Below are 23,464 nucleotides of genomic sequence, written 5' to 3' on the forward strand. Positions count from 1 at the left end.
ATTCATTCATTCATTCATTCATTCATACTGGAGACTGTTCTTCCACTGTCTTTCAGGCCTTTTTATGGTGCTGAGCTCACCAGTTCTTTTTTTTCTCAGAATATACCAAACTGTTGATTTGGCCACTGCTAATGTTCCTGCTATCTCTCTGATGGATTTTTTGTTGTTGTTGCAGCCTAAGGACGTCCTGTTTCAATTGCATTGAGAGCTCCTTTGACCGCATGTTGTGCGTTCGCAGCAACAGCTTCCAAATGCAAACGCCACACTTCTAAACTCAGACTTTTTATCTGCTTAATTGATAAAGAAATAACAAAGCCTTGGAATAGCCCACACCTGTCCATGAAACAGCTTCTGAGTCCAGTTACCTTGAAAAAGAGGGGGGCTACATATTAACTCTATTTGATTGTGCAAACAGCTTTACTACTAACCCATACTAGTCCTAAAGACAAACATAAAACAACAACATCTGGCTCAGTTGGTAGAGCAGTTATAGTTACGGTTATATAATGCAGACTCTCAGCTTTAGTTTGAGGGTATTCACATCCAAATTGGATGAAGGAGTGTGTGTGTGTGTGTGTGTCCACTCTCACAATGAACTGAGAAACACACTGACCACTGGTCCTTGGCAGGTATTTTATTTCATATATAGACGCTTTCTGTAATCAAATGTGAGTGCAATCAAACAACAGCAAATACAAACATTACCAATGCAGTCTGAGAATCAGGAAAACACAGGGGCTGGGGGGCGGGTTAAAACTGGGGAGTCTGTGGGCGAGAAGGACTGGGATCACCGCTAAACCAGCTGGCCAGGTGAGAGAGGTCCCAACCACACCACTGCCATCATTCATGGGGAGGAGGAGGGGGGGGGGCTTAGGGGGAGGGGGTAGAGGGCTGGTACTGGTCTGACAGGGGTCACTCTGGGGGGTGGGTGGAGCTAACTGTTGGACATGACAGAAACATTCCCTTGGCAGCCCTCCCCCCCCGCCCCACATCCCACACAGGTCCATGACTCGTCAAATCATTATAAGGGGGGGGGGGGGGGTGGCAAAACTGGTGAATATAACAGACACCCCAAGACCCACCCCACCCCAACACACAGGCCACGGTCCCAGTCCATAGTAGGACCGTCTCCCCCCCCTCAGTCCAGCCAGAGACATCACACACAGACCCAATACACAGCCTCCCCCCCGCCCTCCCTCCCTCCCTTCCACCCCCTCCTAGAGTCCACCAGTGAGGTGAGGCCCCCCCCCCTCCAACACTCCACCCCACACCCCTGCTCTCGAGGAGCGTTCAGTCCTCCTCTCCCCCAATCACTGGGGGGGAGGGGGGGGATAAAAACATTTCATTTATTGATTCAACAGCAGGAGCCAATCAGAGCCAAGAGGTCTTCGGGTAGGATCAGTTTCGACCAATGGCTGTCCAGTTCCTGTGGCGTGAAGCAGGGGGAGGTTGTGGGGGGGATGGGGGAGGCAGGTGCTCAGAGAACTGTGAACATGTAGAGCCCATGTCTGTGTGTGAGAGAGAGTGGCACATGCGTGTGTTGGGTGAGGTGTGGAAGGGTGTGTTTGTGTGTGTGTGTTTGTGTGTTTGTGTGTGTGTGTGTGTGTGTGTGTGTTGGGGGTGGGGGTTTGTCGGGCAGCAAAGACGACTCCAGGAGCAGAACCAGATAATCTAACACATCTGGGTCAACCGTTACCCATCATCCCCCCTCCTCTTCCAAACTTTCTCATACAGACACCCAAACACACACACAGACACACGTACACCCCAGCACATACAGTAGGTCCTCATGTCCTTGTGAAGTCAGGTGATCACTGTCAACAACATTAAAAAAAAAAAAACAATGGTAAAAATCATCTCTACCATCACGATGCTTCAGTTCTTAAAATCTTAACATTTCCAAAAAGAGATTCCTCCTGGTTAAAAGCAGAGTGTGTGTGTGTGTATATATCCATCCTCCGCCATACACACACACACAGTCTCACACACACACACACAGTCACACACACACACACACACAGTCACACACACACACACACTCCTACACACACGATGTCCCCTGTGAGGAAGAGGCGTGGCCCAATGGAGACACTCCACCTCTGGGTGGCTACACCAATCACAGGAGGAGACGGGGGGGGGGGGAGGGGGGGTCGTTGTCACGGCTACCAGGGGTCCTCTAGGTCACCAGCACTCTGAGAGAAAAAGAGAGAGAGAGACACACATGTGTGTGTGAATCAACACAGTACATGACATACAAACACATATTTGACTGTGTGTGTGTGTGTGTGTGTGTGTGTGTGTGTGTGTGTGTGTGTACACGGTGAGAAGGAGCCAAGAGAATGAGTGATGTATGAACAGGTCATTTCTACCCTCCTCTTCTCTCATCCTCCCCCTTCCTCTCATCCCCCCTCCTTTCTCTCCCAGATACAGAACAGGCCCAACAAACACACACACACACACACACACACAGTATCTATCAGAAGAACAATAGGGACAGCTGTGAGGACTCACCTGGTAGAGTGACATCTGAGTCTGGCAGACTGAAAGACTTTGACAGAAGGGGGGAGGGAGGGAGGGAGGGGGGAGGGAGGGAGGGAGGAGGAGGAGGAGGAGGAGGAGGGGGAGGAGGAGGAGGAGGGGGAGGAGGAGGAGGAGGAGGGGGTTGGGCATCTCAATCTCAAGAGGTTTCCTCTACTAATAACTCCTGGCTTCAACAAGAAGCTCATGTAAAAGAGCACGGCCCATAACAGCCTTCTGGGTGTACAGAGGCAGTGGTGTCAGAGGGAGTGGAGAGGAAGCCACGGCAGAATATTGAGATGCAGCCATGGAGTTATAGACAGGAGGAGAGGGGGGGGGCTTCTCTGGTTCTGCTCATCACAACACACTGACCGTATGGTCTCTAGGGGCAGCGGTCATTGGGCATAAACAGAGCGAGGACAACCGTTTCAGTGGTATTGGGTCACAACAACATGATCCGTTTGACAACATTTGCTTGAATTTTATGCCAACTGAGTGCAAACCCCTGAATGACTAGCTCCGACACAACTACAAACGCACACGCACACGCACACGCACACGCACACGCACAGACACCCACACACAGCAACACAACCACAAGCTCACAAAGAGCCACAGACAGACGCCCTAAACCTAGGTCCAGACTGGGCCGGGACAAAGACAAGAGAGACAGAGACATCAACCAAATCACACACACACAGATGACTGCTTTACCTCCAATAAATGTTTTTATTTGTTCTTTATCATAAGTTGACAAATCACTGCGGGGAACTAATTCATTTAGTATAGTCTCCTTTCTCTCACACATATACACACACACACACACACACACACACACACACACACACACACACTTTAAGGGGGTGACATTTGGGGAACGTCGAGGTCACCCAGTGCTAAGTTGCGGAATCTCAAGAAAAGTTCAGGAAGAATGATTGAGGAGCATCTCTCTGTGACATCATCACTCAAGGTGGATCAAAGGACTCCTGCCTTTGACAGTCCCACGGTGGACCGCAAGACCCAGAATGCATTGCAAAACATACATTGACACACCATACAGCGAAAACGGACACACAGAAAAAAAAAAAAACTTGTTACAATGCGTTTCTGCAGCTAACACTCTCCCTCTCTCTCTCACACACACACACCCACACACACACCCCCACACCCCCCCCCCACACACACACACACACACACACACACACACACACACACACACACACACACACACAGACAGGGGAGTGTGCGGTCTTCTGAGTCTCTGGGTGCTGTGGGGCTGGAGAGAGACGGTGCTGAGATGTGTGTGTCCCACCCCCAGGTCCAGGGTGGGGCAGGAGTGTCAGGCGAGGCTCTCACAGGAACGGGCTCACGAGAACATTCGGGGGGGGGGCGCGTGCTGTCGGAGCGTCAGACGGAGGAGGGGTCCGGTTGGTCGACGGGGGAGGAGGGGTCCGGGGCGGGCGCGTCTTCTCCGGGGGGGTCTGTCTCGGTGACGGGGGAGGGCGGGGGCGAGGGCGGAGGGGAGGACTCCTGGTCCGGCGGCGGAGGTGCGGTGGAGGTCGAGGCTGAGGTAGGGAGGGGTGGGGTCTCCGTCTCTGGGGGGTCCTCCTCTCCACGCAGGCGGTACACGGCCACAGCCTCCTCCAGCACCGAGCGGTACTGCCCCCGGTGGTGCAGACGGAACTGCCGCAGCGCCTCCATCAGGTGGGCCACGGTGCCGCTACCCTCCTCCTCCTCACTCTCCTCCTCCTCGCCAGCGCTGCCTCCCCCCGCACGGGCCTGGGGCGACACGCCAGCGTCAGACACACACACACACACACACACACACACACACACACACAGTACACGTACACACACACAGACACACACACACACACACACACACACACACACACACACCAACGCAGACACACAGACGGGCAAACATCAGACACAAACGCAAGTGTCAGACTCAAAGACACACACACACACACACAAGCTTCAAACACACACTACGATGCTACCGCTAACCCTGTGACAGCTATCTCCTTCGGTGACATTTTCATTTCCCAGGAAGAGAGAAGGGGGGAGACACCTGTGCACCCCACCACACCCACCAAGCCCAGTGAGGAGCACCCTGTAATGTCCCAATCCACTGGACATCAACACAGGAATACAACAACACACAACAACACCCCCCCCCCCCCTTTCACACACCTCTCACACACACAGACAAACAACCTGACACACACACATACACACAACCAGACAATCCCATCAGCACTATTACTGAGACACACACACACACACACACACACAAGTGTGCTTTGGTGTGAGAGTCTGAGTCATCGTCATCCTCTCTATGCTCCAGTGTGAGGTGTCTGCGGTGTGCTGCGGTGGTCTCAGGCAGCGCGTACGTGGCAGATGCCTCTCTCTCCCCCCCAGTGAGAATCCCAGAGCTCTCAGAAGGAAGGCCATCTAAACAAGACCTTCTCTTTTATGCCTTCCAGACATCCTTCTTTTATGCTCCCCAGACTGACACGTTCACTCCTGTCTGTAAGGCTGTCTGTCGGTCAGGCTGTCTGTCTGTACGGCTGTCTGTCAGTCAGGCTGTGGGAGAGAGAATGACGCCGCCACCTTCGTATTTGAAGTGAGGCGACTCCTGCAGGAATGGGGGGGGCGCCTAGATCTAGATTTGTGTACAACGCCGGACATGTCAGTCTATGGGTGCGTTCGTAAATGCGCTCTGGAAATCTGGTTTCTCTGGTTTCAACCGAAATCAGTTCATTTCCGAATGGTCAGAGAGCACCCCCCCCCGGGTGGGCTCCGGCGCTCTCAGAGCGTATTTACGAACACACCCTATATGTCTCATATGGTAACGTCAGCCCTGTTCTAGGTTTTTCTATCTGGTGTCAGGTAGCGTATGATGGCAACGTTCAAAATCACCGCGCAGGGGCGGGTAAGTGGCGAAGCTCACAGGGTCCCTGGTTCGATTCCGGCCGTCGACCTATCCTGCATGTCATCCCTCCTCTCTCTCACCCATCCTTCCTGTCAATCTCTACTCTGTCTATCCCAATAAACCACTAAAAACACCGCTCAAAGACTTGAGGTGACCAACTAGCAGCAATGTTTTGTGGACCTGGCTCTGCCACCGTGTAAACATTTCTGAGCAGATTAAACTGACACTCAGTAATCATCTAGTAACTACATTTGATCGACAAATGACAAATGACAAATGTTGTTAAAAGCGTTATTTTCATTTAGCTGTATATGTAACGCTGAGGAGAACCCTGAAATGCATCTCAACGTTCATTACCAATCCTACTAGCTGGTGATTGACGAAAGACAATGAGACAAAACATCTCTGCTGTTTGTCCGACAACAAAGTCAGCAAAGATGAAATATGAACTTCAACTCCCAATAGACTATTTGTCAGTTATCACTAGCAAATATGGAAGCATATTCCTAAATATGATAGAAAGACGGTTTGTTGAGCAGACGGTGTACGCGGTGAACTCATTGTGCACACTAATACTGTAGCAACACTTTTCACAGGTAGCACTACAACATCACATGTCCTACTCCAGCCAGAAGGGCACATCCCTTATTCGGTCATCTTCAAGCATGTTCTCAGTTGCGACCTTTGCAGCCGATATGGCTGCATTTACACCGCAGGTCGAAGTGAAACAATTTCGTTTCTTTTTCACATATTATCACTATTGTAATATATATAAAAGGGATTATCATTACTGTCTCGTTTGCGTCCTGGCTGTCTGTTTACTTTTGTTTTTGATGTACTCATGCGGGTCCGCCTGCTGATCGTTACAAATGTTACCAGTGTAAGCACAGGTGTCAGATATGGGTCATTAGGTGTAAGCAGGCGTTCAAAAAAATCGTTTAAAGGCACCAAATCGGAACTAGGCATTACGACCCGAGGTGTAAATGCAGCCTTATGACTTAAGATTTGCATTCTGGAATTCTGGATTCAGTTAGTGTAGTTCTAGTGTAAATCTATTCACATACTTTTTCTGAGAAGAAAACACACACAAAAAAACAAAATCCACCACAACGTTGATGTTGGTACGCCATTCTATCTGGGATCATCCTATCTGGAACTTGTTTGGAGAATTGGGACAGATATGTTGGCATGAGAGGGACTTGTGTCCCAACTACTTTGTTATCAGCCTTTAAAAATGCGGTTACGCAGCAATATATTTTAGAGGGAAATTGGTGACAAAACTCTGACAGGGCTTCTCACAGAGGTTGTCCCATCAGCTGAATGTGTCGTTCATACACACCACCCTCCCACGCACTGCTTTCTCTGACACACACACACACACACACACACACACACACACACAGTGCGTTGCTGTTACTTGGCTGGAGTGGACTAGTGGTCTAGAGTGTAAGGGGTCAAGGTTGGTGGGGGTGAGAAGTGAGGTCAGAGAGATGAACTCACCCCTTCCTCCTCTCTGTGTGGGTTCAGCTTGCTGTACACCGCCTCGATCACACTGCGCCTGCACGCACACGCACACACACACACACACACACACACACGAGATAAGTGCTCATAATAGACATGCAGTCGGTTATTACAGTAATCTAATTCATATATGAAATATGAATTTGTTAGTTAAAGAGGCACAGTGCATCCGGAAAGTATTCACAGCCCTTCACTTTTTCCACATTTCGTTATGTCACAGCCTTATTCCAAAATTGAATAAATAATATTTTTTTCTCAAAATTCTACACGCAATAATACCCCATAATGACAAAGTGAAAAAGCTTCTTTTTTTTATCGTTGCAAATTCATAAAAAGAATTAAATACTCCAGAGCGCATGTGATGTGTTTTATTTTAAAATAATTTAGCAAAGATTTTTTTTTTTTTAAACGTTGTCATTATGGGGTATTGCGTGTAGAATTTTGAGAGAAAATGTAATTTAATCCATGTTGGAATAAGGCTGTAACATAACAAATGTTTTTGGGCTGTGAATACTTTCCAGATGCACTGTAAGAGCTTGATGTTTAATTGTTGACCCTAATAATGTAGTCAAGTGGAAGTGTGTGCAAGCCTGTATAGTGAGTGTATATGAATGCATGTGTATGTATTAGCATTCGGTGTGTGTGTGTATTTACTTGCTAGCCAGGCCTCCTCCAGGTGGGAGGTTGGGGATGTTCTCAGAGGCGATGTTCCTCAGGACAGACACCAGGTCAGGAACCCCGTCCTCCCCACAGCCCCCCAGCAGCTCTACAGAGAGAGAGACACAAGGTTAATGTGTGTGCGCTTATGTGTATATATGTGTGTATGTGAGTTTATGTGTATGTGTGTGTGTGTATATATATGTGTGTGTGTGTGTGTGTTCTAACCCTCCACGCGGGTCTCCAGGTACTTGTCCAGTTCCTCCTCTCTTTTCACGGCCTCCTCTGAGACCTTGGGGGCTCCAGGCAGACACACCAACACCACACTCATGTTATCCCTGCTCCCCTGAGAGACCAACCAACACACACAGAGGAGGGGGGGTGGGGGTGGGGGAGGGGTGAGAGAGAGAGATAGACAGAGAAGGTCAGTCACGTGTAATTGTATGGAAGTGTGCTCGTGAACGCTTCACCGATGTGCAAAAGGTGAGTACACTGTATCTGAGTGTACCTTGTGCAGGCAGGTGTGTGTGTGTGTGTGTGTGTGTGTGGGTGTGTGTGTGTGTGTGTGTGTGTGTGTGTGTGTGTGTGTGTGTTCGCGTACACGTACCTTGTGCAGGCAGGTGTGTGTGTGTGTGTTCGCGTACACCTCTACACGTACCTTGTGCAGGCAGGTGTCCACCACGGCGTTGCAGACCCTCTCCAGGTCTTCGCACACCTGTAGCCGCGAGCGCACGAACTCGCACAGCTCCTCGTTGGACATGACGTCCCAGATGCCGTCGCACGCCAGCACCACGAACTCGTCGCCCTCGGCCGCCCGCTCCATCACGCACACCTCCGGCTCGGGGCTGACCAGCTGCTCCGTGGGGCCCTTCCCGTCCACGCACTTGTAGTCGTAGTCGCCCAGCGCCCGCGACACAGCCAGCGACCCGTTGACCCGCTGGATCATCACCGAGCCGCCGGCGTTTTGGATGCGCTCCTTCTCCCGGGGGTTGCAGGGCTTGTGGTCCTGGGTGGAGAAGCCCACCCGCCCGTCCCGGCACAGGACCGCACGGGAGTCGCCGCAGTTAATGAAGTACAGGTGGGAGGGGCTCAGGAGCACGCTGACCGCCGTGGAGCCGCTGCGGTCCAGCCCTTGCCGCAGGTCGGAGAAGCTGCGCATGTATTCGTCGATCTTCAGGAAGCCCGTACGGATGCCGTCCTTCACGCGCTCCACCGAGCCCGTGCCCAACTCGGTCCCGCCGGACAGGATGTGCTCCAGCAGGTGGCCGGAGCAGTAGTTGGCGACCCGCGAGCCGGCGTGGCCGTCGTACACGGCGAAGAAGGACCAGTCGGTGAGTCCGTGGGGCAGCCCCACCTCGGCTGTGTGAGCGTCCTCCATCTCCACCCTCCAGCCCTGCATGGAGCTGAGGCCGTAGCGCAGGCCGTTCCCCTGGCCATGGGCGCAGTGCTTCTCTGTCTTAGGCTTGTCTAGGAACGCACCCATTACTGCCTACAGCTGGGGGGGGGGGGGGAAGGGGGAGAGAGAGGAGGGGGGAGGGGGGGTACATAGATTACACCATCCACTCTGCCGAGAAAGAGAGTTCAGTCTTAATAACGTCATCTTTGGAGTTCGACAGCGGAAGCCTTCGCAGCAGCTACTAGGGGTGGGCATCGACGATCGATAATTGATCGATAAGGATCTTGGTCGATCACAAAATAAAACATTTGGTCGATCACAAAAAAAAAAAAAAAAATTTTTTTTTTTTTTGTGATCGACCAAATGTTTTATTTTGTGATCGACCAAGATCCTTATCGATCAATTATCGATCGTCGATGCCCACCCCTAGCAGCTACACTCCAATATGCTATGTAAACAAATACCTAGTTTGTTGACATAACATCATTATTGGAGACACTACGGTGACGAATGCCAAAATGCCTAAAAGATATTTTCACGATGGAAGATGGAAATATGCTTCCACTGCAGCATATCGTGGTCTTGAAGAATTTGCAAGGATTACGGAGCGATAGTGTTTGAAAGAAATAGCTCCCCACTGGCGTTTTCAACGGTATTAGCATATTGATTTCTCCTGGCCAGTAATGTTAAATGGACTCATTCACCCATTCACGCACACATTCACACACCGATGGCGACAAGCTACCATGCAAGGCACCAGCCCGCTCACTGGGAGCAATTTGGGGTCAAGTGTCTTGCCCAAGGACACCTCCTGAGCCACAGCCACCAGTACGGCCACTCTGTGGTCAAGTAGCTCATTATAGAATGCAGATAAATCAAAACTATCCATAGAAAATGTATTATTATTACCTGTTCAGTAGGGGTGTAACGGTACACCCATTTCTGTTCAGTAAGTACTGCCATTTTTAAGTCACGGTTGGCTTTTCGGTTAGTTTTTTGGTACAGCAGGGTAAAAGGTAGTGTTGTTCCGATACCGATACTAGTATCGGCATGGCCACCGATACGCACAAAAATGCTGGTATCGGTATCGGCGAGTACTAACAAATAACACCCGATACCAAACTTGTGATGCGCGTTTTGCACAGGCTGCATTCGTAATTCGCTCTTAGAACGCTGGAGCGCACAGTGGTATCAACGTCATAAAGGGACCAAGCAATTTGATTGGACAAGAGGCATTCCTTGAGTGGTGATCAGATTTCCAGAGCGAATTTACGAACGCACCCACAGCGTCCCGCAACTCGGTGAATGAATTGTCTCCGGTGACGGTGTGAAGACACGAGAAACATTCAATTTTTAAAGTTGAGCAAAGTAAATAGGATTTTACAAGTCCCGTTAACAAGTATATCATCACCTGTGATCGGCAAGCATGGCCCCTAAGGATTATGTGGCAGAGAAAGGTACATTTTGTTTTACCGGCGTTACTCATACAGACAGTGTGTGGTTGAGTTGCTGCTACTGTTCAATGAACAGAACATGCAAAGCGACAGGCACTGCTGGGGATGAAGAGCTATGTAATGTTATACGCGTAACTAATAACTAGCTATCGTTCTTGACTTTTGATTTCAACAATGGTGCCACGTTTGCCCACTTTTCACCAGGGTAACTAATTCTGTTGGCCAATGCATGGTAGCTAAAAAACCAACCCCGTTTCATGAAGCACACACCGGACTGTCAAAGTTATAAAAACCAGTGTCTAGAACTTTTAAGTCTACTTGCGTTTAGCTAGAAACTTTGCTAGGAGTCTCCGACTAGAAGGTTTAAACCCTAGCAGCATTCTTTGCTTGTCAGGCTTCAAAACTACCCGGATGGAATAACTCGGAAGAAGTCCGGGCCAGTCTCCGTGTCAAACCTAGTCGAATATGGAAGTGATTTCACAAATTCATTGAACTGCACTTTGACAAATCGTGTGCCTTCACATTATATTAGTACCTGGCCACATTCTTCTTTTGATGGGCGACACCGCCTTCACTCCCCAGTCCCACAGGCCGGCCCTGCTGTTATGATTAGTTACAGAACCAAATGGTACCTTGATTGAGTTGGTTAATAGATTTTTGTTGATACTTTTCACGATACCAAACACCCGATGCCAGACTAAGTGTTAGCAATAATTTTACATCGAGGTGAGTATGCGGCTCAAAAAACATGTTTTTTTGTTTTGTTTTTTCAAACGCCGTGGTATCGGATCGGTACTCGGTATCGGCAAGTACTGCACGGTCAGGTATCGGTATCGGGATCAAAAAATGGTATCGGAACAACACTAGTAAAAGGTCACAAAACATATATCTAGATAGACAGATAGATAGATGTCCACCCATAGGCCATGAGAGTGATAGCAGATGCTTTGGATAAGTCGTGGACAGCTGTAGTTTGTACTTGTTTATAAAGGGCTGGTATGATTTTCTGGCTGAAATGCGTAACGAGGCTCGATTACTTTCAACATGTGTTTAAAACCTGTGTTCTCGACAACGGAGTATGGTCCGCTGCTATAAAAACACCTATGGCGTTTGTTATTGTTTTGGCTGACTTGTTAGTGAGAGGCTGCTTAAATGCCATAGCTGGGTTTGCATTTCACTCTTTTTTTTACCTGCAATGTTCACATTCGAGTGATGCCGACTCAAATGAGTGAGCAACTTCGACGCACAGCCAGCTGCACACCCGATCGCAGTTGAACAATGCCGGCATATAGCTTTGCTCTGATCCACCTGTCTTTGTCCATCATCATTGTAGGTAACTGAGAAACCGTAATTTTCCCAAACAGGAGATTTAAGGGATGCTGGAGGAACTTCTGCGTTCTCCATAACGACTGCTAAATTACTAACACTCTCTCTTTTGTGTGTGTACGCATGCGTACTGGCTGAGATTATTTAAACACACAAAAAAGTGCAGTGGGTAAAAGAACGCTGCATTTGTTCGGTACACACACAAACCGAGACACCCGTACCGCAGACTTTCGGTACGAATACGGGTACCGTTACACGCCTACTGGTCAGGGTTCTCCCCCAGGATTTGCATGATCAAAACCAAGTTGCGTTTATTCATGTTAAAGGCACCAATGTCATATCAAAGATACTAACACTTATCTTCACTAAATATCTGTTTAATTTGCTGTGAGATGTTTACACAGTGGCATTTACATTCTCTTTGGGGAGGACCAATCGCTGGTGTAAACAAAACAGGTTGTTTTAATTGAAATTTCGACCGGTGACCACGCACAGGGGGAGTCAGAGTTCACCTGTAGCTCCTTAAACACGTTCCTGTTTCAGTCCACTTCTCTCAAAAGTACATTGCCACCGAACGAGGATGTGTTTTCATAGAGTGCTGTGCTGTGGTCTAGAACGGAGCCTGCATCATGACGTTGGTGACAGCACCCAAAACATCATTATACCCTAACTAAACACCCCCAGAAAGCTAGCCAGCCTCTGGGAAGGAGACTCCTTAAATTAAAATTATAAAAAATGTTAAATAACACAAGACGTCATTTTGATTTCTTCACGACACACCATGGCTGTGTGACCGAGATAATCAAAGAAACATTAAAAGCATCTTCAGTCTTTCCTTCACGCAAAACAACAAGTTATCTATTTGCAAAAAACCCATGGTAGTTATGGAGGGTATCTTTAGTGAACTGTGTCTATTGTTATCCCTGGGGACATGCAAAGACCTCCAAAGATCCTCCAAAGGTCAGGATTATACAGTAGTTTAAAAAAGCCTCTCTGAGTACCCCTTAATGACCAATTACACTTAGATACACACGCTCTCTCTCTCTCTCTGCCTAGGGTCACTAATACCATTACTCCGCTGGAAATAGACTCTCATGTTACAGGACCGGCTCACATCAAGCCACACCCACACGGCCCATACTGGGCAGACCCCTTTCAGACTTTAACCAATCAAAGCTGCCAGGTTCTCGACCGTAGTAATTGGAAGGTGGAAAGGCGAGAGCGGGGTTTGAACCGGGGACACACGCACCAGAGGTCCTCAACAGGCCACATGACCACTGGCAACTAAGGAGTCAGACAGACGCTCGCATGCACACACACATAGGCGCGCACACACACACATACATAGGCACACACACACACACACATAGGCGCGCGCACACAGGCACGCACATACAGACAGGCTCTCAATCATACACACAGACACGGCAGGCATGTGCCCAAAAAAGGACAGTAGGCGCAAGGAGCGACTCCAGCTGACCTGAGAGGGAGGAGTGAGTGAGTGAGTGTGCGTGCGTGTGTGTGTGCATGTGTGTGTGTCGTCATAGCTTATGTGTGCTCCCCTCTGTCTCTGAAACACACACAGGTCTATAAATACTCTGTCCTGGTTTGAGTTTCAGGCTCGGGGTGGGGCGGACACCCCATTCATACCTCTATCACTCCACCACTCTCTCTATACTCCTCTATCCCTCCCTCAACCTCTAAAACACTCCCATTATTACTCCCAGTGTGTGTGTGTGTGTATATATGCGTGTGTTCTGATATGTCATGTTCAACAGCAGTGATTCTCGCTCAAAATAACACACACTAGCATCGCCTAGCAACCGCAAACCTTCCACTGCAAACATCCAGGCTAGGCTTCATTCAGCAACATCCCTCACTCTGACACACACACACACACACACACACACACACACACACACACACGTTGCACGATGTAACGGTTCTACTAAAGTGTCACGATACCCTGCTGTGAAAACGTTTTACACTAAGAATATTTAAAACAGATTTTTTTTCTTCTTCTTTTTTATACCAGAAATGCCTGACACTATGCCTAGTTCAGATTCTTTGCCTATATCCACATTTTTATCTACTTTTTAAAATTAGCCATATCCGATACATGTGCTTACATTGCTTTCAGTTGTGTAACACTTGAAACAACCCAAATGCGGTTTTGTTACCGAAAACAAAAGCAAACAGAGAGCCGGCACAATGAATGAATGAATGAATGAATGGTCTTTATTGTCATTGCTATAGTACAGGTACCAAACAACGAAATTTAGGAGGGGTGGCTCCCCTGGTGCTAGGAAAGGAAAAAAAAGGAAAAAAAACACAAGACAATGGACACAAACGAGACAGAAATGATAACCCTTTATATATTATAATACAAAGTCATTGCTTTCTGAAGTATGTTTAGAGGTCCGCAAAATATTGCGCACATTTTAAGGCGGAGAAGAAAAAGGACTTTTGAACAGAGTGAAACTAAAGTCATCGTCAACAAAATGTGAAGACCATTTCAATTACCAGGAATGTCCGACCTGCATTGTTACATCACAGTCGAAATGACAGATATCCGATTCGTTCAGATTTATTTCCACATATGATTGAGGCCTGAATTGGATCTGAGAATATCAGATTCAATGTGCTTTTTTTCTGGTTACACATACGTTACATATCCGATCTGTGCGACATGTGAGCAATGAAATGGCGCAAAGTGGGGAAAAACAAATACGACATCCTAAGTCAGAAAGGATTATATTTCAAAACAAGGCTTCCCTTTAACTCCCCGAGGGCTATGACTATTACCAAGTCTATCGCTGGGTTTATTTGCAAGGACCTTCACCTGTTGTGAAAAACTAAGGTTTCTGCTAACACTGGAAGCACGATATGAAATACCAGTTAAAACAGATATCGTGATGCATCGTTGATGAATTGTCTTACAATGTATCGATTATTGCAGAATCGATGTACTATCGATACGGGGGGGCAAAATATCGTACGGTTATCGATATGTGAGTTACCTTGCAATTCCCACCCATAGTGGGCTTGTGTGAATGGGAAAGACAACGCTAAACAGTCGCACACGCGGCGCTGATGAGGAGGAAAGAGAAGGATGGAAGCCACAAGTGTGGATGCTGGCTGTTTGTTGGTGGTTGATAAAAAGGAGGCCAGAAGTTAAAATCTGGCATTACTCTGCTTCTAGAGCTGATGACGGCGAGCCGACCAAAAGCCTATTTGTACAAGATGTTAAAAGGCCATAGTCAAAGGGAAGCAACACATCACATTTAGTCTAGCATCTCTCCAAAAGGCACCCCGACCTCTTTAAGGAGTTCAAAAATCACGACAGGTCAGCGAATAGGTCTGACAGCTGGTAAGAAATACAAATGTCCATGTTCTGTTATTTAACAACTTGTTCTGTTCTGTAACTTATTTTAATTTCATGATACTTAAACTGGTATCAAAGTCAAAATGTTGACAAATCATGACAACACTGACACACACAGACACACACAGAGACACACACACACACACACACACACACACACACACACACTGTGTGAGACAGGAAAGGCTACTTGCATTACTCTGCCATTTAAACAGGCACTGCAATAACACCCAGAATGGGGAGACAGCCAACACAACAAATACAAAAACACTGACTGACACATGTACACTTACAGGTGCAGCTTTGTAAAGACTTACTCAGTTATTGACACTAACCAGGTCTCAAATAGACTCACTGCTCTCTCTCTCACACACACACGGAGCAGAAAGTTGATTTATTGAGGCACAGACCTCTTGGCTGAAACTATGCATTCGAGTCTCGACCACTCAACACTCGAAACTGCTGTCACCCCTCCCAACCACAGGCCGAAACCAACACTCAGACCTCCCCCACACAGACACACACACACAGAGCAACACACACCACTGACTGCCAAAAACCACTGGCTCTGAATGGGGGAAGTGGAGGTCAGTGATTGCATAATGCTACGGAGTGCAGTTCAGCACTGTGGTCACACGCAAACTACCACTCAGACGCACGCGCAGACATGCCATCACTCAATCTCATACCTCGGGGTCGGAGCCTCACAGCACACGACTGACAATAACATTCACACTGTCTCTCTGTCTCTCTCACACACAACTTACAATTCCCTTTCCATTCTATAGACACTCCTCTCAGATCACATGATCACAGGGGGGGTGGAGGAGGACAGAGAGGGGTTAACCTTGAGTCATCTTCGCCAACACTTAGACACACCCATCTCAGGGCACACACGCACGCGCACGTGCACACACACACACACACACACACACACACACAGGCACACACACACACACACACCTTGGCACTAATGCTCCTCTTGTCCTGACCTGACACCTTTGGCCCTGATCCCAGAGAGGCAGTACATGAGCGCCTCACACATCTATGACATCACAGCTGAGCTGTCCCTGTAGAGCCGGCATACCCACATGCCCAATTCCCAAATTTCCATTTCACGTCGACCTGACATGATCAGGATGGTATCATTAATGTTGCAATATCTCCACCTTGCCCTCTGATAAAAAAAAAATGGCCATACTGTTTACATACACCTACCCCCTGGGCAGCTCCTGTAGATTTGAAAGTATTGGACAGTATTAGCCTACCTGGTAACGACTACATTTCATCCGCTCAATGGCGGAGCGGTATTGGCAATGACTATTGCCAGGGGGTCTGTCTGTACCGTAGCCAGGGGCAGGGTTTGTTTTTGTTGTTTTTTTAAGTATTTTCTTCTGAGTGGGGCAGTCCCACTCATATTATCTTTTTAATGACAGATATAGTAGAGATTATGACAGGAAGGATGGGTGAGAGAGAGAAGGGATGACATGCAGGATATGTCCGCGGCTGGAATCGAACCGGGAGCCCTGTGATACATGGTCAGCGCTTAATCCACTACGCCACCTAAGCGCCCCCAGGGGCAGGGTTTGTAATCTGGGGTGGGGTCAAGAGGTCACTCCCAGAATCCTCCACTGCCACTTACCTGTGGTGAACCTCTCTAACCCAGTTGGTCTCTCTCCCTCTATACCACACATTGTTGACAGAGATAAGGGTGCTTTTATCAGGCTCCCTTATCTCCCTAGTAGAACAGGGGGTCAAAATCCATGTGCCGTCACATACTCTGGGTCACCTGTTGATTTTGACCTACCCGTCCTGCCAGGGGTCGCAGTTCACACTGGCTACTGTCAAACCGTGTGAGCAACAACTCCATCTCGAACAACCCGACCCTGTGACAACCAAAAAACCATGAACAGTGGCTTAGATGGGCCCAGTTGATCGGAGCAATCAATCACGGTGCTTTCAACACCAGAACTGTGTTGGGAAGACTGAATATAGCTGGCAACGGTATGCTATATTCCCTACCCACAAAAGGTCTTCAGAGATAAAGGCTAAATGACCATAACCAAACCACACGGCATGCCTGGCCTGGCCCAGCCCAGCACAGCAGGTAGATGAATTACTTTGAACCAGTCTAGTTGACAGTATTCAGACATGGATGATGACAACCTGTCTATGAGGAGAAGGAGAGTAGAGGGGGGACATCTGCAAGTGTCGGAATGGAGCCTTTGCTCATTTTGAAACGGTTAAGGAGTTAGCGGAACGGTTAAGGAACGGTTAAGGAACGGTTAAGGAGTTAGCGGAACGGTTAAGGAGTTAGCGGAACGGTTAAGGAACGGTTAAGGAGTTAGCGGAACGGTTAAGGAGTTAGCGGAACGGTTAAGGAACGGTTAAGGAGTTAGCGGAACGGTTAAGGAGTTAGCGGAACGGTTAAGGAGTTAGTGGCAAAACGTGAAATGTTGGGGGGGGGGGGGGGGTGGTGGGCGAGGAGGGGGGGGCTGGGGGACATTAGATGACATAATGAACCTGGCTGATATTCCGCTTGATCCGATTGGATTATCCCTGACGCGCGCGGGTGTCTGTCGACCGTTAAACGACAACAAACAAAAAACTGCCATTCGCAAAATTGTCACCTGGAAAAAAGGTAAGTGACGCTAAGCTAAGCTAAAGTAAAGGCTAACGTGACATTTTCGTGACACAAGCGACGCACACACACAGCTGTACGTGGAACATTTATCGCGGATAAAACCGTTTACATGTTGAAACTGAATGACACATGTGGTAATAGTTGAGCTAACTGTGATACGAGCTAAGGCAGTATCCTAGACTGTTACACAACAACATCACGTTGAACAAGGCAACTGTCCCTGGTAACGACACCGTCAAGCCAATGCTAATGTTAGCCTGCTAATGTTAGCCTGCTGTGCTAGCCCGAGAGAGGCCTGGCTAGGCTAACGTTAGCTCCCTATCTCAACCCAGCAAAAACGCGACGCTAGTTAAATCTCTGCGTTTAATACTTACGTCTTCCTGCTGTAAAAAAAAAAAAAAAAAAAACGAACGTAGATCCAATTTCGGTCCCCTGGTTGTTGTTGGATATTTTCGACGAGATATATCGTTGCTAAGCTAAGTGATCTCGTTAGCTTATGTTTCCTTATTTTGACCAAACAACATAAGCGAGATTTGGCCTCAGATGCGCGGCGATAATTCCTTTCTTGGCGGTTCCCTGCTTGGATGGCGTTGGTTTTGACGCATGTTTGACACCCAATTCGGTTTCACCCAACGAGAAAAAATATATGTCTATGTTTCTAACACAAATATGGACCGCTCGGTAATAGTAATATTAGATAACACAGGCGAATCTCGCACTTTCGTCCATTGAAAGGCCAGCTATCCTTCGACTTTGGGTGCTGAACGAGAGGAGGTGCTATTTTTGGGTATTTGCTCGATGATTGGTCAGACACTCTCGGAGGCGCTTACAGTGAATGGACGATTTCACTGACAATCACCTCTGCCCCCTGTGTGAAGCTACAGTTTCATTGGTTAACATCTGTCCCTCTAACCTTCTGACGTTTTAGATAAGGTGCGCTCGTTTTGCAAGGCGGCTTGTCCTGTCAAACAGATCAGCAGAGGCAGGAGCGTTCAGACAATACCATGAATGAATGAATGAATGAATGAATGAATGAATGAATGAATGAATGGTCTTTATTGTCATTAATACAGTACAGGTACCATACAGTACAGGGCTCCATCTTAGAGGCAAATCTTTCCGGAGATAAAATGGCAGCAAAAGTAATCAAAAAAGTTAACCATAGAACTAGATTCTTGTACAGGATATCCTCACTTGTCAGTAAAAACACACTGAGGACCCTATCAGGAGCTCTCATTCAATGTCACTTCGACTATGCCGTAACATCATGGTACTATAGAACCACAAAGGCCCATAAAACAAGACTCCAGACAGCCCAAAATAAACTGGTTAGGCTTCTGCTAGGCCTCAACCCTAGGACACATCTAACCGCTGCTCATTTTTTGAGCCTTGATTGGCTACGAGTAGTTGACAGAGTGCAGCAGCTTGCACTGGGCCTGGTCTTCAAGATACGCTACACCACAAAGACACCCAAGTACCTGTCAACATACTTCCAAAAAGTGAACAACGTCCACACATACAACACCAGAGGAAGCTCCACGAACCACGTTCAACCGCGTTGCACCACAAACAAGGGGTTAAACTCGTTTGCAAACTATGCAGTAAAAATGTGGAACGCCCTTCCTATAATCTTAAAGGAGTGCAAAACACTGCCCACCTTCAAAACCACTCTCAAAAAACATTTACAGGAGGCTGCAATCCGTAACTGGACCCTCTAAATCAAAAATCAGATTAAAAGACCCGAACTACCCACTGTACATACTTTGTGTTTTGTCCCCCGCCCCCACCTGTGGTGTATGTCCCCACCTGTCCTACCCGCTGTACATACCTTATGTTTTGTTGTATTGTTCTTCCCATGATGGATGTGTGTTTATCTTGTAGATAGTAATAGTTATTTGTCTGTATTATCTTGTAGATAGTACTAGCTTTTTTGTCTGTCTTACATGTAACGATGAATTGAGAATCAAGGACCCCAATTGAAATAAGCCAGTGGCTTTCTTGGGTTTTTATCCTGTTAGTTGACCTTGTATGTAATATGTACTTTCATGTACCTACTTCTGCAAATCTTCTAATAAAGTTTTCAATCAATCAATCAAACAACGACATTTGGGAGGGGGGGCTCCCCTGGTGCTAGGAAAAAAATACTAAAACAAGAAGGGAAAGAGCTGGTTTACATAATAAAGGCTATATACACTATCCACTATACTATACTATACAAATTAAACACTGTGCTGTACTCCATACCGTGTATTGTATTGTGGTATGTAATGTATACTTTTTTGGGGTTAAATAGTTATGTGTTACAAAGATTATGAAAAAAAGCTTTCTGGAACACTGTGATACATCTGAGAATGTAACCGTAGGGAACACCAAACAATTATCCTTCATGATTAACAGTGTTAATTTTGGCAGGCTATTTTACATTTAGTCTTATTCTTTAGACGAAGATGGACATTCATCCTTGAGCTTGAGGCACATCAAATCTGTCACCAAATCTGCCTTTTTCCACCTCAAAAACATTGCCAGACTCCGACCTTCCCTCTCTGACTCTGTGGCCGAAACCCTTGTCCATGCCTTCATCACCTCCCGCCTGGACTATTGCAATGGAGTCCTGTTCGGGGTTCCCAGCAAATTCCTGGACAGGCTCCAGTATTCTCACCCACACCAAGCCCTGGCAGCACATCACCCCCACCCTCATTCACCTCCACTGGCTTCCAGTCAAGTCCCACATGACATACAAAATCCTCCCTCAAATCCCTCCACGGATGCGCCCCCCAGTACCTAACTGACCTTCTCTGCCAACATACCCCATCCCGGGACCTGTGGTCCACCTCCGCACCAAACTACAGACCTTCGGGGACAGAGCCTTCAGTGTGGCAGCACCCACCTTCTGGAACTCTCTTCCCACAGTGATTCGCAATGCCACTAACCTGGACACAGCCCTCAAAACTCATCTGTTCACCAAAGCCTTTGGCCCCTAGTTTAGTTTTGTTGATGTCACTGTCTCTTTGTTTTGTTTTTTTCTGTTGTGTCTGTCTGACTTTCTGTCTGTAAATTCTGTAAAGCGCCCTTGGGTTTGTGAAAGGCGCTATATAAAACGAAGATATTGATATTATTATTATTATTATTATTATTATTATTATTATTAGCTTTAGTCCCATTGAGTAATTTCTATCCTTCCTAGTTTTAGTTGACAAACTGAAAACATTTTAGTGATGACTACAACTAGACCAAAATGTTTTCAGACTAAAACTAAGAAGGATAGAAATTACTATGTGACTAAAACTAATGTCTAAAGACTAAGACTAAATGTAAAATAGCCTGCCAAACTTAACACTGATGATTAATGAGGCCTAGTATGTAAACCCAATCTAAGTTGAGCAACTTTTTCTTATTAAAACCTGCAACAACCCCCAATCCCCAACACAACCACACTCACCATCACTCTGGGTGTTCTGATGATGCTATTGATGAAATAAAGAGAATGTGAAAATGTTGAATGATGATAAAGAGAGAGGGAGAGGGAGAAAGAAAGAGGGATAGAGAAGAGATAGATGTGTGTGTGTGTGTGTGTGTGTGTGTGTGTGTCAAATCTGCAGATTATCTGCCACCTTTAGACAGTTTGATGTTGAAGTATTAATATACAAGATTGGGGTTCCTGGGGGGTGGAGGCTGTGTTAGGTCGTTGTCATTTAGGTTTTATTGCTGTTTTCCAGCAGGATTAGACTCAGCCTCATTAATGACAAACTCATCAGATATCAGAACAGTTCCCTCCGGAGCTGACAAGGGTTATGAGACAAAGGTCTGATTTAACCTTGTTAAACATCTGTGTGTGTGTGTGTGTGTGTGTGTGTGTGTGTGTGTGTGTGTGTGTGTGTGTGTGTGTGAGTGTGTGTGTGTGTGTGTGTGTGTGTGGAGTGGGTATTTAATTTTCAAAGATGTAGGATTAGCGTTTGCAGAATTTGATCATTCTTCTCTGATCTCAGGATGTTCAATCACAGCTTACCCTGAGCATTTAAACTCTCTCTCTACCACACACACACACACACACACACATACACACACACCACTCTCTGTTCTCATTGGGTAAAGTAGCCCGCTGACCCATGCTGCTCTCTTCACAGGGTGTATGTGTGTGTGTGTGTGTGTGTGTGTGTATGTGTGTGTGTGTGTGTGTGTGTGTGTGTGTGTGTGTGTGTGTGTGTGTGTGATTGCTCAGCCCCCTGCACGCTGGGGGGGGGGGGGGGGGGTCTGCTCTCCAGAGGGGATTACAAATCTTATAGAAGCAGCTCAGGAGGGTAAATTAAAATGTGTAATGTCTAATCTGCTGCAAGAACAAGTGGCACATGCTCCCAAATGTGAGCTCTGATCCTTGTCGTTTACATCAGCTCAGCTCACTCTAACACACACACATACACACATATACATGCCCCACTGATAAAGACACACTGATTGTGTCCTGGGCCGGATGGGGGGGGGGCATGGAGCTGCACTCTCATTTTCAGCCCAGAGATCAGATGGGACATCTAGGTCACATCATTACAGCAATCTTCTGCTTGTTCATTCCCAGTTTACAGAGCTTACAGGGACATACCCACTCCACCCAGCTCTCTCTCTCTCTCTCTCTCTCTCTCTCTCTCTCTCTCTCTCTCTCTCTCTCTCTCTCTCTCTCTCTCTCTCTCACTCTCTCACTCTCACACACACACACACACACACACACACACACACACACACACACACACACACATTCTAATACTTTATTTAATGCAGTGATATGCAATGAATATGACAATATGCAATGAATATGATCAGGGATACAACACTGGAAATTGACTTATATTAGATTAGATTTGATTAGATGAGTATGTCTTTATTGTCTGATTTTATGACACTGAAAAGAGCAGCATATTTCAATTTCAGGCACTCGATGTTTGTTGTGTGATATGTAGTGTGATGAACCTACACTGCCCTCTGGTGGTCAACGACAGATCGAAATACAGAAATTCCGATATTGACCAGTAGGGGGTGCTGTGGGATAGCTGTTATTTAGAAGGAAAGCAAAATGTTAAAGCTGATTGATCAAATAATAACACTATGGAGTTGAACAGAACTCTACATCAGGTCAGATTGATTGCATGTTACCTTTTAATGGAACATGAAACATGATATATAAATCAAATAGGAGCTCGATTCATAAGGTTACATCAATATTGGGTGCAACATCACAGAGGATTGAGACACTGACAGGCATCGTTATATATCAGGGGTAACACTGGATAGAATGAATTCACTTTGTAATCATCTGCTATGAGCTTGGTCTCGTTGTTGGTGTCTCCGACGGTTGTGTTCGGTTAAAAACCTCTGCTCCAGGTGAGGCTCGAACTCACAACCTCGGCATTGCTCGGCTGGTTACTGCTGTATAAGTACCGCGCGCTAACCGATTGCGCCACTGGAGCTCCTGCAATGTCCGATGAAAATACCGTTTAACAGCGTTTTACGTCATATTTAGATGTTGCTTGATTCTTTTGTTCTTTGAATGGTCTACGATATATAGATCAGATACATCATGGCTTATTTTCAAAGGACATTAAATCAAAGGAAGGAGGGAGTAGGGGGTGAGGTC

The 23,464-nt window shown here is 47.0% G+C and overlaps 1 protein-coding gene across 2 annotated transcripts; it reads right to left on the reverse strand.

Annotated features, from left to right (window-relative positions):
- Positions 1-624: 624 nt before the first annotated feature.
- Positions 625-18,580, reverse strand: ppm1bb (protein phosphatase, Mg2+/Mn2+ dependent, 1Bb). Of its 2 annotated transcripts, none has more exons than XM_080542060.1 (6): positions 18,216-18,580; positions 8,295-9,131; positions 7,865-7,982; positions 7,634-7,745; positions 6,956-7,013; positions 625-2,192 (listed from the first exon to the last, which is right to left on the reverse strand). In XM_080542060.1, exons 2-6 carry the CDS (start codon positions 9,117-9,119, stop codon positions 2,163-2,165), a joined length of 1,143 nt encoding a protein of 380 aa, XP_080398186.1. In that variant the 5' UTR covers positions 9,120-9,131; positions 18,216-18,580; the 3' UTR covers positions 625-2,162. The 2 variants fall into 2 exon arrangements, with proteins under 2 accessions (XP_080398186.1, XP_080398185.1); XM_080542059.1 differs by lacking the exon at positions 625-2,192 and adding an exon at positions 3,748-4,296.
- Between the last annotated feature and the right edge of the window lie 4,884 nt (positions 18,581-23,464).

This window comes from Nansenia antarctica, assembly GCF_963989245.1.
Source record: "Nansenia antarctica genome assembly, chromosome: 11".
NCBI lineage: Eukaryota > Metazoa > Chordata > Actinopteri > Argentiniformes > Microstomatidae > Nansenia > Nansenia antarctica.